Here is an 11,276-nt window from a genome sequence, read left to right as displayed (position 1 = left end):
TACAGCTATGACAGTATAGATCTCTTGGTGTCAATCCAAAAACGTTTGACAAGTCTGCTCTGCACACCGTTGGGTTAATTATTATGAAAGTTTAGCGTTCGGGTCACCCAGCTATGATATTCTGATGATTATTTAAAAATTATATTGGTATTAAGCAAATGAACATAGTAATGTTTTGTAAATGAAGAGACCACTGGTGAAATTCATATTTTGATGGACAGCGAGAGGACGGTAATAATATACATTTTTCTTAAATCATGGTTAATAATTAATAACTAGTATGGACTATGGAGGTGGCTATGGTGCCGTGGTGCCTGTAAGGGTTGTGATCGTTCCTATTGCCGTCGCTTTATTTTTCGTTTGTTTTCCCTCCGTAAAGAACTTTTACTTTTATGTATTTTATGTATATGCCATCTGAACCAAATTTCCACATGGTACGGTAATTGGAAAGGATAATATTCTGTGAAAAATTAAAGTTCCATTCTCGATACACTTGTTTCAAAAAACTTAAGCCCGATAACAATAAGAAGTGATTTATGTATCTAACGTAATTTATAATTTCAAATATCAATTTCCTTGTTGCTCTCTGAAAAATAGAATATTATGTGGACAAAAGATTCGTGAATCCACAAATAGATATTTTTATTTTATAATTCGTTAAATTGGGGATTGGTATATTTAAGTAATATTCGCGTTTAAATAAAATATAATTTAGAGTTGCGTCTAATATTTACGTAACTGTACATTTTAATAAATACCTAAATATATTTATGTATGTTTTACATTTTATTTTCAATATTTTATTTTTTATACTTGTTCATTACTTTGTAATCCAAAAAAAAAAATTATGACATAACCCTAGACAACTCTTTTATTGATTAATTTGTTAGTACCAAATAATTTATCAACCGAATAAATTGCATCGACCACTGAATTTTATTTTATATTTAGTTCCCGGTGCCCAATAAAAGGTCACGGTTTACTCCCACATAACGCCGTGCATCTCGTTCAGTCTTTCGGGCGACCATCTGTAACCGCATTTCGGCCAGATTCTTCTGCATTCTCGCCATCCGCTGATTGTAACCGGTCGTTAGCGCAGCTGGCCCCACCGCATAGACCACCGACGAGTCGGCGGGATTGTCGCTGTCTACCGGAACCGCGGTGGCTGGTTTACACTTTTCCGGAACAACTTTTACAAACAGTCCCGTGTCGGCATTCGGGTTTTTCACATGATCAACCGTCACTATCCAAACAATTGAGTGACAAAAGTACTATGTTAATACTACAACAATATAATATGATGCGCATACACGAATATTGGGCTATACTTTGTCAACAAACGTATCATAACACGACAACACTGTAGTGACTGACACAACATTTTACCTAACAATTTAGGTATATAGGCTAAATATTATACTCGTATACTCGTACTAAAGTAGGACGAGTGGAATGTTTTATAATATACTTACGTAGTCTGTAACAAGCTAAATCAATTATGTAATATAAAATTAAAAATATCAAGTTCAGTTCACCATTTACACAATAATAGCAAATAATAATTTAAAAATATTAAAAATACATTAGCACTAATTTTTTTTTTATAGAAATTTGAAGTAGTTACAGATTTTGGTAAGATTGGTAAACGCTATAATTTTGACAAAAATATACCGTATTACTAATGAAAAAATGTATTACTTTAGTAGTAATTTAAATAATATATACTTAGTAAATAATAATACAAGCTGACTGGCCGTCTACGCTCAAAGTCATTTATCGTACGGAATGATTAATCAATGAATTCAAATTTGACACATCCATTAGTGTGACGTACTCAATGACACTTGACACCTAAACTATACATCAAGCGTGTTCCCATTTTTTTGTTTTGTTCTTTTAAAGTTCTTTCCGGACTTACCGGAGAGATTAATTAATTATTTTTACTAAATTGCTCATTATATTATTTTTTCAGTGTTTGGGGGCTTGTAAAAAGAAGTTAACATTCTCATTAGCCATTTGATACAATAGAATTGCATTTAAAATATTTTCATATGGTCATAGTTCTGCCATATACTTAAATAATTCAAATGTTGAACAAATTATACTGTATGTCCGCATGTACTTACAACAATCAGTATTAAAATTTTGCTAGGAAAAGCATTAAAATATTTTACATTTATGTACCTTTCACAATGTCACTTAGGAGAACAGGGACTAAGTTGGCAATAACGCTCGTCGACGGATTCAGTCCAGGAGTGGAATTAATCTCGATCAAATACGGAATAAAGTTTTCGGTGATCAAGAAATCGGCTCCGAACAATTGAAAAGTTTTGTCGCGGTAAGCCGTAGTGTCCGTAGCGGCCTGCAATACAGCGTAAATACTTTCGCACATTCCGGGAAATATCAATTCATCCCATACGTATTCTTGTCCAATTTTTCTAAAACATAAAATCATAAGTTTGGCTACAAGGGAATACTAACAGAATTATAATTTATATTATATGACATATTTTATTTTGGCACAGAAGAATAGTTATAATACTATTTATTATTATTGAGATAAGTATTTTCATAAATTTTATGACTTATGAAATAAAATGCAGCTAAAAACTCTTAGAAATGTACAATTCAGCGTTTCAATTTAGCTAAGTACATAAATAAGGAAAAAAATGTAATTTTTGAAATAATTCACTATCTAAATAACTATGTATCTACAACGAAACCCACATTGTTCAAAACGTGTTAATCATAAAAAAATCTGCAATTACTTTTAATTACTTTTTTACAAAAATATTGAGTAGATATAATTAGTACAAGTGGATAGGAGAAAAAAATGTTATTTTACGAACATGCTTATCATAAGTAATATAAAAAAAATGTCAAGAAGAGCATTCAATTTAGAAAAAATGTAAAATAAAAACATCACATTACTCTGAGTCATTATACAATGCAACAATTTTTTAGTTTGGTAAACATTGTATAAAATGTATTGAAGAAAAAAATATAAAAGTAATAAACATCGGAAAAATCTTATCTCTATAATAGATATTATTAAGGTACCTCGCCATTACTAAATTCTAAGGGACATGTTATAGGCAACTTCAAATGCATTTGACTACGAGTATAGCGTGAGTATACGGGTGTCGTAAAAGTATGTGGGATTATTTTATGGATATTTTTAAAATTATTTTTAGTTGAATAAATATTTTAGCATAACATTTTTTAGCTATATCTATTATTTATTACAATAATTCAGAATTCCGTAATAAAAAATATGTCTCAATCAATTTTTCGAATATGTTATAATGTGGAGAGTTGGGATATTTTTTCCGAACGAAAATCTGGATAAATATTCCAACGTACTGTTAGAATTATTAAAATGAGTGATTTTTGACTAAAATTGAGGTGGTTTTGATGGCTCTTTAATCTGTGCGGTATGGTGTCTTATCCGAGTTATACCTCAAATGGTCTTGTAGTTCACTGTAATTCCACATGCATTCTTCGGGCACTTGTGGATTCCTAATTTTTCGATATTTCGTTTGCAGTCTGACATTGCTGAGGTGAATGGATTCGTCCATTTTTTTCATGGAGAAGCTGTTGGCACAAAATCGAACGTAACCTTCTCTGTAAAAAAAATTGTTTATTTCACCATTTTTTATAATAATTGATGCGACGATGCGTATGTATTGTTCTTATTATGTTCTAACTATTACAGACGGTAATTGTATAATACTGTATATTTATATACCACTCGGATACTTTCAAAACACCATAGAACACTCGTACTCTAACTTTGTATACTAACTTGTACATCCACACAACTACTGGACTCATATTGGTCACTAAAAACCATTGTCGCAAATCAATCTTACATGTATACACCAAGAGGGGTCTTTCTAAAAATTATTTAAGTCGTTTTACGTCATTATTTTGAAATATCATGTATTGTTTTCACCTATATATTTTTGTAAGATATAACTTTTTCTAAAGACATCGGCTACAGTGATTTTTTGTTTTATAGCGTGCAAGTCTCTAGACAATATAATTCCGTGACCAGAACAGTTTGACGTGGGTTTTATTATCCATGTATTGGTAATCCCATCTATGTAGTGTTGTGGACAATATGTTTTCACTTCTCCGAGTAAGTATTTACATTTGGCGTAAACATCTAGCTATAGCATTCACAATATTATAATTATTACTACAACGTCCAAAACCACGACACCACAGGCAATAATCGGTGGGGATAGTACGACACTACGATGTATATCTGCTAATTTGTTTTACACAGTAGTTACACATAGGCAAATGCTGATCAGTAACAATATATCGGTGTATAGGTTTCGGGAAACTGGAAATTATCGCTTAAGTGATGTGGTGATGTAAGATAGTGTGGTTAAGTGTACCCAAACTGGGTGTATTGAGAATGACTTAAACATTTCGTTTTTAGTAGAAAACCTATGTGTTATATGAGTTTTATATCTACATTTTGACATACATTTTGTTGTTGTTTTAATACAAAGAATAATTTGAAATATAATAAATAATAATGAAATATTAATCACAGTGCCCCCCCCTCCGACCTCTGCGTTTTTGAATGTATCTCGATTATTTTGGATCCCAAGGCCCGGGAGATGTAGAGTCGTTCTATAGAGTCACAGCTGGGACACAAAAAGCTTTCAAGTACATTTTTTTTATTTTACTTCAATCTTTAATTTACTTCTAATTCATATATATACTCGTGGTCAAATTTGGCGTTGCTATCAATAATCAGTTTTGAGTAATAAATCATAAATTCGTTCCATATTTTTTTTTGATTCTTAAACTTCCACATATCTGTTTCTGTATTGCCGGTTTTTTGCTTATTTAGAAATTTAAATACACACAATTTCACAAAATCAATTACTGTATATGGTATCTGGTGAAGAAAGCAATGGTATTATTTTTGAACATAACTGCAGTTAATATTATATATTTTAAACTTACATTGCCGTTTGCTGTGAAAATCATCTTATTATTCTCAATAGCTTGAACTATTATCTTCAGCGTGCTTACTAATGCTGTTGTTATGTAATCTTCCACAAATGCTTCACTGTCTGCTTCGCATCGAATATAATGACATCTTGGAATCATCAAATTTGTCACGGAATTTTTGTAATATTCCAAACATTGTGCCAAACCATCCTGTATTTCAAAATAAATAGTTTAACCTTATTTCTTGGTATACCTATAATTAATCAGTTTGGAAATTCATAAAAACAATAGTCCATGGAGTTATATTATATTCATGTGTATACTTAATTGGCTATAAATTTAAAATACTCCTATAATTTTTGTTTTAAAGGTAATTAAATTGATAGTACATTTATGTGTTTAAAAAAACCGGAATTGGAACAAAATTGGATGTTCAAACAAATACAATGATTTTAGTTATTTTGTTATAATATTTCGTCAAAACTTGAAACTTTTCGCGACTATACGTAAATTATATATTATATAGGCCATAGGGTGGTGATCCATCAAGTATGATTATTCCCATTTTTTACTTTAATAATGAATTTATTCGAATTCTGATTGTTTTAAATTTTAAATATACTCAAAGAACGGTTTCTCAAATTCTTGAATTTGTTTGTACCTACTACTTAAAAAGTGCACTGTGGCGATAAAAACTTTTGTTTTTCAAATGAATCTCCCCATACCTTTGTACTGTACATTATTTATTAATTAAATACGAATTAATATAGATGACCTTAAAATTATTTAACAATAATAAAACTAAATATTTTAAAACTAACTTTAAATAGGTACAATATAAGTAGGTAGGTTGGTTACTTTGGTACAAAATACGTGTCTTGGCATCTGGCTGATGGATGTCAATTTACTCAAAGTGGACCAATTAATTAACTGTTTTCTAGTAACGAAAATAAAATCAGATTTTTTATTTTTAAGAATAGTCCACGATTGCAAGCTTTTCAGGCGCTCCATGGCGGCATAATTTTTATTAATTATTGATGAAATCAGCGGAGGTGATTCAATCCAATTAACAGTGTATGCTTAACATTTTTAAATATAATAAATTGTTCATAATAAATAAATAAGTAGAATAAGGCGTATTAAATTGTTTTTTACACGTGAATGTTGCTAAAATATTTACGTGCTGATTTTAAGTAATGCAAATAATTTATTGGTGGTCTGCTTGGATCTCGTTTTTCCACCCAACCACGATTTTTCAGCTCTAGAGAAATTATTGGAAAGTATCCTAATACCGAAAATATTTTTTGATCCTGCAAAAGTCAATCAAAATCCAAATGAAAGTTAATAATATTATAATTTTCATATTTCAATGAAATTAAATTTATCAGTAGTATTACATTTTATTTGTATTTTATTATTTTTATTTCCTTGGTTAATCCTATTATCTATTCTAAAGTACCTTTATAGCTTTCAGCGTTCGATTAGTGACACTCGTCAAGGATTCAAAATCTAATGTTAAGTTTAATGAATTCAAATCTAATAAATTATAACTGCACTCTTTTATCAACGCATTATGAAGTTCTTGAATATAGTTTTTAAAATTCAGTTCGTATCTGGTGTTGAGGCTACTCATTTTCGCCCGTTCTTGGATTTGGCATTCATCTTTAAATTCGAGAGTTTGAATAAAATCGTCTTGTTTGTCATTTGTTTTAGTACTGTTTGCAGTTGAATATTTTTTTACCTCGTTGTCAAATTCATTATTCGAAACGGTAGCGATTTTATTCGTTTTTTTAAGTGTATATGATTTATTTTTATCTTTTTGATTTAGAAATGTTTTTTTTTCATACCAGCGCAACAACGTCTTTCTTTGGTAGGCGTTATTGTTAGAATTCATTATGTGTTTTTTCTCCTTTCGGATTGTGTTGGTTATTAATTTGTGTAAATGTTGTAAATAATATAATAATAGTGTGTTGTGTAAAACTAACTAGTAACTGTAATATTCAAGATATGATTTAGATGTTTATATCCATAGTAATGAATACTGATTACTAAAATGTTTAATACCTATACAGTCAGTATCATAATGTTATTATTTTTTTTGGAAAAACGTTGGTATTGATCCATGCAAATAACAATTATCATCTAATAATAAGTTTGCTATAGACAATAATTATTTACATGAATACATTTTTTGACAAATAATAGTGATCATTTTTGCTAAAAACAACAATATTGTAATTCGACAATAAACAATAAAAAATATCCTATTTTTTAAAAAAATGTTGAATAAACCACCTAATTCAAGTATACACTCAAAATTTAGGTATGCACTTTGTATTTTTGTTGTACATTTTATCAAATTTTTTAATTAAATAGCTATATAATTCAATGATACAGATTCTCCATGAATTAATATATATAGGGCCATTGGGGCGGTAAGTTACACAGTATCGGGGAAAATGCAATAATTAAAAAATCAATAAATTTTATCAATATTAGTCTGAACCGTTGTTAAAGAACAATATGACTGTAGGAAGTTTATAATATAAATAACATATCATGTGTGAAATTATATATATATTTTAGGAAGAGCTGAGATTTGTTATTATTAAAACTGTAGTATGTTTTATAAATTAAATTATTTATTAAAAGTTCAATAAATTAAAAATTATATGCACTTTCTGATAACGAAAAAATATAATTTTTTTTCTTATAATTGTATAACATGGGTAATTTGGGTACCGTTTTATATGTACCTACGTGGCTACGTACAACATTTAAATAAGATCGATAAATTATAAACATGTCAAGAAGCATTGAACTACTAACTAGTAACAATTATACTTTAATATTTTAGAATTAGAAACTACTAGACTAGAATACTTTAATTAAAATATATAGTGCTACACTGAAGGGGGTGGGGTGAAGTCACGATATACCTGCGACGAAACTCGGTAATATATTCACCAAGGTACGCCGAAGAGTTTGAATTATTGTTCATTAACAAAAACATTAAGGTAAGTGGTGAATATTTTATTCTAATTTTGATTATATAAAATCATAACACTGGTATTCTAATGTAATTTAGTTCATTTGTGTAATGTGTTCTATGAAACGTTTTTTTCACATTAAATTCGGTTCTAAAGATAATGTATATCTTGTTCGTAGTAATTAAAATATATTTCACTCAACTATTTTAATAGCCAGCTTGTAAGAAACACAATAAATAATAATAAAGAATAGAATAAATCAATATCCCAAAATAAATACCGTAGATACTTACAATGAGTCCTCCGTGGAAAAATACTTACTCGGGAAGTATGAATAAATAATATATTTCATGATTTGTGGATTACGAGTGTAAATACTAAATTCATAATTTGTTGAGCATTGATGATTCGTGTCAACTATAAGCAAATAAAAAATACTATTTTACTAGCAATATCAATATTGAATACATTCAGTATTTATGTATCATCGTCATGAGTGCAGTACGTACCTATGGGTGATTATTGAATTGGAAACTTGTAAAATGCAATAGATAATAATAATATAATACATTTCAAAAGTAGGTACAATGGTCAATGAATAAGTTATATCTATTGTCCAACTATATAATAGTGAAATTTACTTTATTTTTAACACCTAATCACAGAAACTCCGCCATCGATTATCTTGATTATTTGTTTTAAATTATAGATTAGGTATATCACGGAGAAGGTTTCGAGCCTATTTTAACCCCTATAGCTGTAGAAAAAGGATAGATCACACATGCATTTTTTTCAGCAAACAATATTCTTTTTGTTTTTTTAAATGGTTGCCATAGGTTACATATCACATTACCTACTATAATCAGTAGAAATATGGCATACACATTTTTTTTTCAAATAAATTTGTTTAAATAACAAATCTTTGACACCAACAACGTCTTGCAGAACAGCTAGTACCTGCAGTATAGGATTTAAATGTGAAATATAAATTATAATATGAAATTGTTTGTTAATAAGTTTAAATTAAATATTTAATGTTACACCAACACAGTGTACACTAATAATATATTAATATGTCTACGTCATTATATGTCATTACACGTGATATGAATATAATCCATAAAAGCATTTAAAACTGAATCAATTTGTCCTGTGAAATGTGAACTCCGTCACTCAACTCTCGGGTGAGTAATCCTCCTCACGTCTTGAAAAAAAACATATATAACCAAAAGAGATTTACATATTGTACCAGAATACCTACCAAACTGAGAATAAATTCATATGAAACTTTTGGTGAGTTATACTGTAGGTAACGTGAATAATCTTTCTGCAGTCGACCATCTATTTTAAAGATCTTTGTACGTGAATGGGAACCGAAAATATAATAAATGTTCATCGTTTAAAGACGATAGTAGGAAACTATAGAAGAAACCTTTGACGTTGGTTTTACGGTCTGTTCGCTAATTTGTCGTTATTGTTTTAGTTGGTACAAAGTTAGAAAACCTTTTGTTTAACATAACCATGGCTCGCGGTACAAAACAAAATATTAAAACGTTCCAAAATTACATGAAACAAGAGGAATATCTGCTACCTAGTGGCATTTACATTGTTATCCTATGTAAAACAAACTACTATCCTATATGCTTGGACTATTGAATTATTGCGGTTTTTCAATTAAGTTTGCAATGTTTGGAGCGTGCAAAATAGTTAATTCTGTTATCTATATGTGCAGCTAAATAATCAAATTAAATTAATTTATTCATTCCGAGCTAGTTTTACAAGCGTGTTTATTTTGGTTGTATATATTTGAATTATTGTGTGTACCTACATTGTGGATAGACCATAAAGAGGAATAGTTCAAATCAAAGTAGTTATCCTAAAAACGGTCACGAAACATTTAATTTTTTTCAAATTTTCGTACACGCTAAACATAAAGTTCTAACTGTATTACTTAAGTCAATTGCCTTTGAAATGTATTTAATTTATACATACATCTCTATAGCTATTTTTGTCAATAGAGCATTCAAAATAAAATAAATAATTACTAATGCCATAGGTAAACATTTCAATATTTACGATTTCGATATTTTGTTTAACATAATATTTTATATCTGTCATTACAAATATAATATAATGAAATTGCTCACACGTAGTTTTTAGTGTTTCTTATGTACATCTGCGCATCTATACCTTATACAGTTGTACTTATTATAATATGTATTCTATGGAATATAATACTCCAGGTCAGTATGGTTTAAGAAAAATTAAAAATACAAAAAGTAGTTAAAAGTACTTCTATATTGTATACCTACTAGACTTTTAGATTTATTTATTTTTGAAAGAAATCATAAATATAATTGATGGTCAATGAAAAATAATACTTTAATGAGTCTAGACATTTTTTTTCTTAAAATATTTTATCCATCTTTTAAAAAAGGATTAATAACAATGATATTAATATTAGCTCTTAATTACCATAAAATAAATTTAATTAATTCACTCAATCACTTTTAAATAATTAATATAACATTTTAAACGTGATTTGAAAAAAAACTCAAAATTACTCATGTAGTCGTGTTTAATTAGGTACTTACCCATTAATTTGTTGTTGGTACTGTAATATTCAAGTATTTTATCGTACGTTCGATGATAAATGTGTAATAAAAATCGACCAATTAATCGACGGAGTTGGTATAGGTACTGATAACTAGAAAATAATTCTATGTGTGTTCTTATTGTTAATTGAGATATTAAAATATTTATTCCGACTGCGGTTTACAATGTCATAAACATCTTCGAATAGGTGTGATCAATATTTTTAAAAATAAATAAATCACTTTAAATCACTTAAAGTCCTATTATACTGCAGTTCAGTACTGCAGTGTCCTTAGACTTTAACATTTTTCATTTTAATTAACGATATGGTAGGTTAGGTTAGGTATAAAAGGTTACAAAATATAACATAATATAGGTAGTATACCTGTATTGCTCCGATAAATATGTTATTATTGTGTGAACAAAAATTGATGGGAAAAGGTGTTCAAATTTAAAGGCAGCTACCTATGTTACATAATATTATTCCACGATTTGCAAACCGTGAGATGTACCATAATATTATAATATCTAATCTACGTCTATTTCATGACTGAAATAGCAAACACCGATGGATGGTAAAGCTAGGCTGGCCATGACTGGATTATATGGATTTTCGTGCGTATAAATACGATAGCGTGGTTCTTAAATCCTACTTCATAAAAGCAACGTCTCATTATTTCGTCCGTCGCCAACCTACACTCACTTCTAATCGTGCCG

At 29.0% G+C, this 11,276-nt stretch overlaps 2 protein-coding genes across 2 annotated transcripts; both read right to left on the bottom strand.

Moving 5' to 3' along the window:
• Positions 1–870: 870 nt before the first annotated feature.
• On the bottom strand, positions 871–5,282 carry LOC111040080 (tubulin glycylase 3A-like). Its single transcript, XM_022323811.1, has 7 exons — positions 4,987–5,282; positions 4,721–4,918; positions 3,956–4,172; positions 3,806–3,896; positions 3,460–3,624; positions 2,185–2,438; positions 871–1,243 (listed from the first exon to the last, which is right to left on the bottom strand). The coding sequence occupies exons 1-7, from the start codon at positions 5,131–5,133 to the stop codon at positions 948–950; spliced, it is 1,368 nt and encodes a 455-aa protein (XP_022179503.1). The 5' UTR covers positions 5,134–5,282; the 3' UTR covers positions 871–947.
• Positions 5,283–5,731: 449 nt separating this feature from the next.
• Positions 5,732–7,099, bottom strand: LOC111040082. The gene has a single exon (XM_022323812.1). The coding sequence runs from the start codon at positions 6,866–6,868 to the stop codon at positions 6,425–6,427; it is 444 nt and encodes a 147-aa protein (XP_022179504.1). The 5' UTR covers positions 6,869–7,099; the 3' UTR covers positions 5,732–6,424.
• Between the last annotated feature and the right edge of the window lie 4,177 nt (positions 7,100–11,276).

This window comes from Myzus persicae, unplaced genomic scaffold (genome assembly GCF_001856785.1).
Source record: "Myzus persicae strain clone G006 unplaced genomic scaffold, MPER_G0061.0, whole genome shotgun sequence".
Taxonomy (NCBI): Eukaryota; Metazoa; Arthropoda; class Insecta; order Hemiptera; family Aphididae; genus Myzus; species Myzus persicae.
This window is presented reverse-complemented; position numbering and strand designations above follow the sequence as displayed.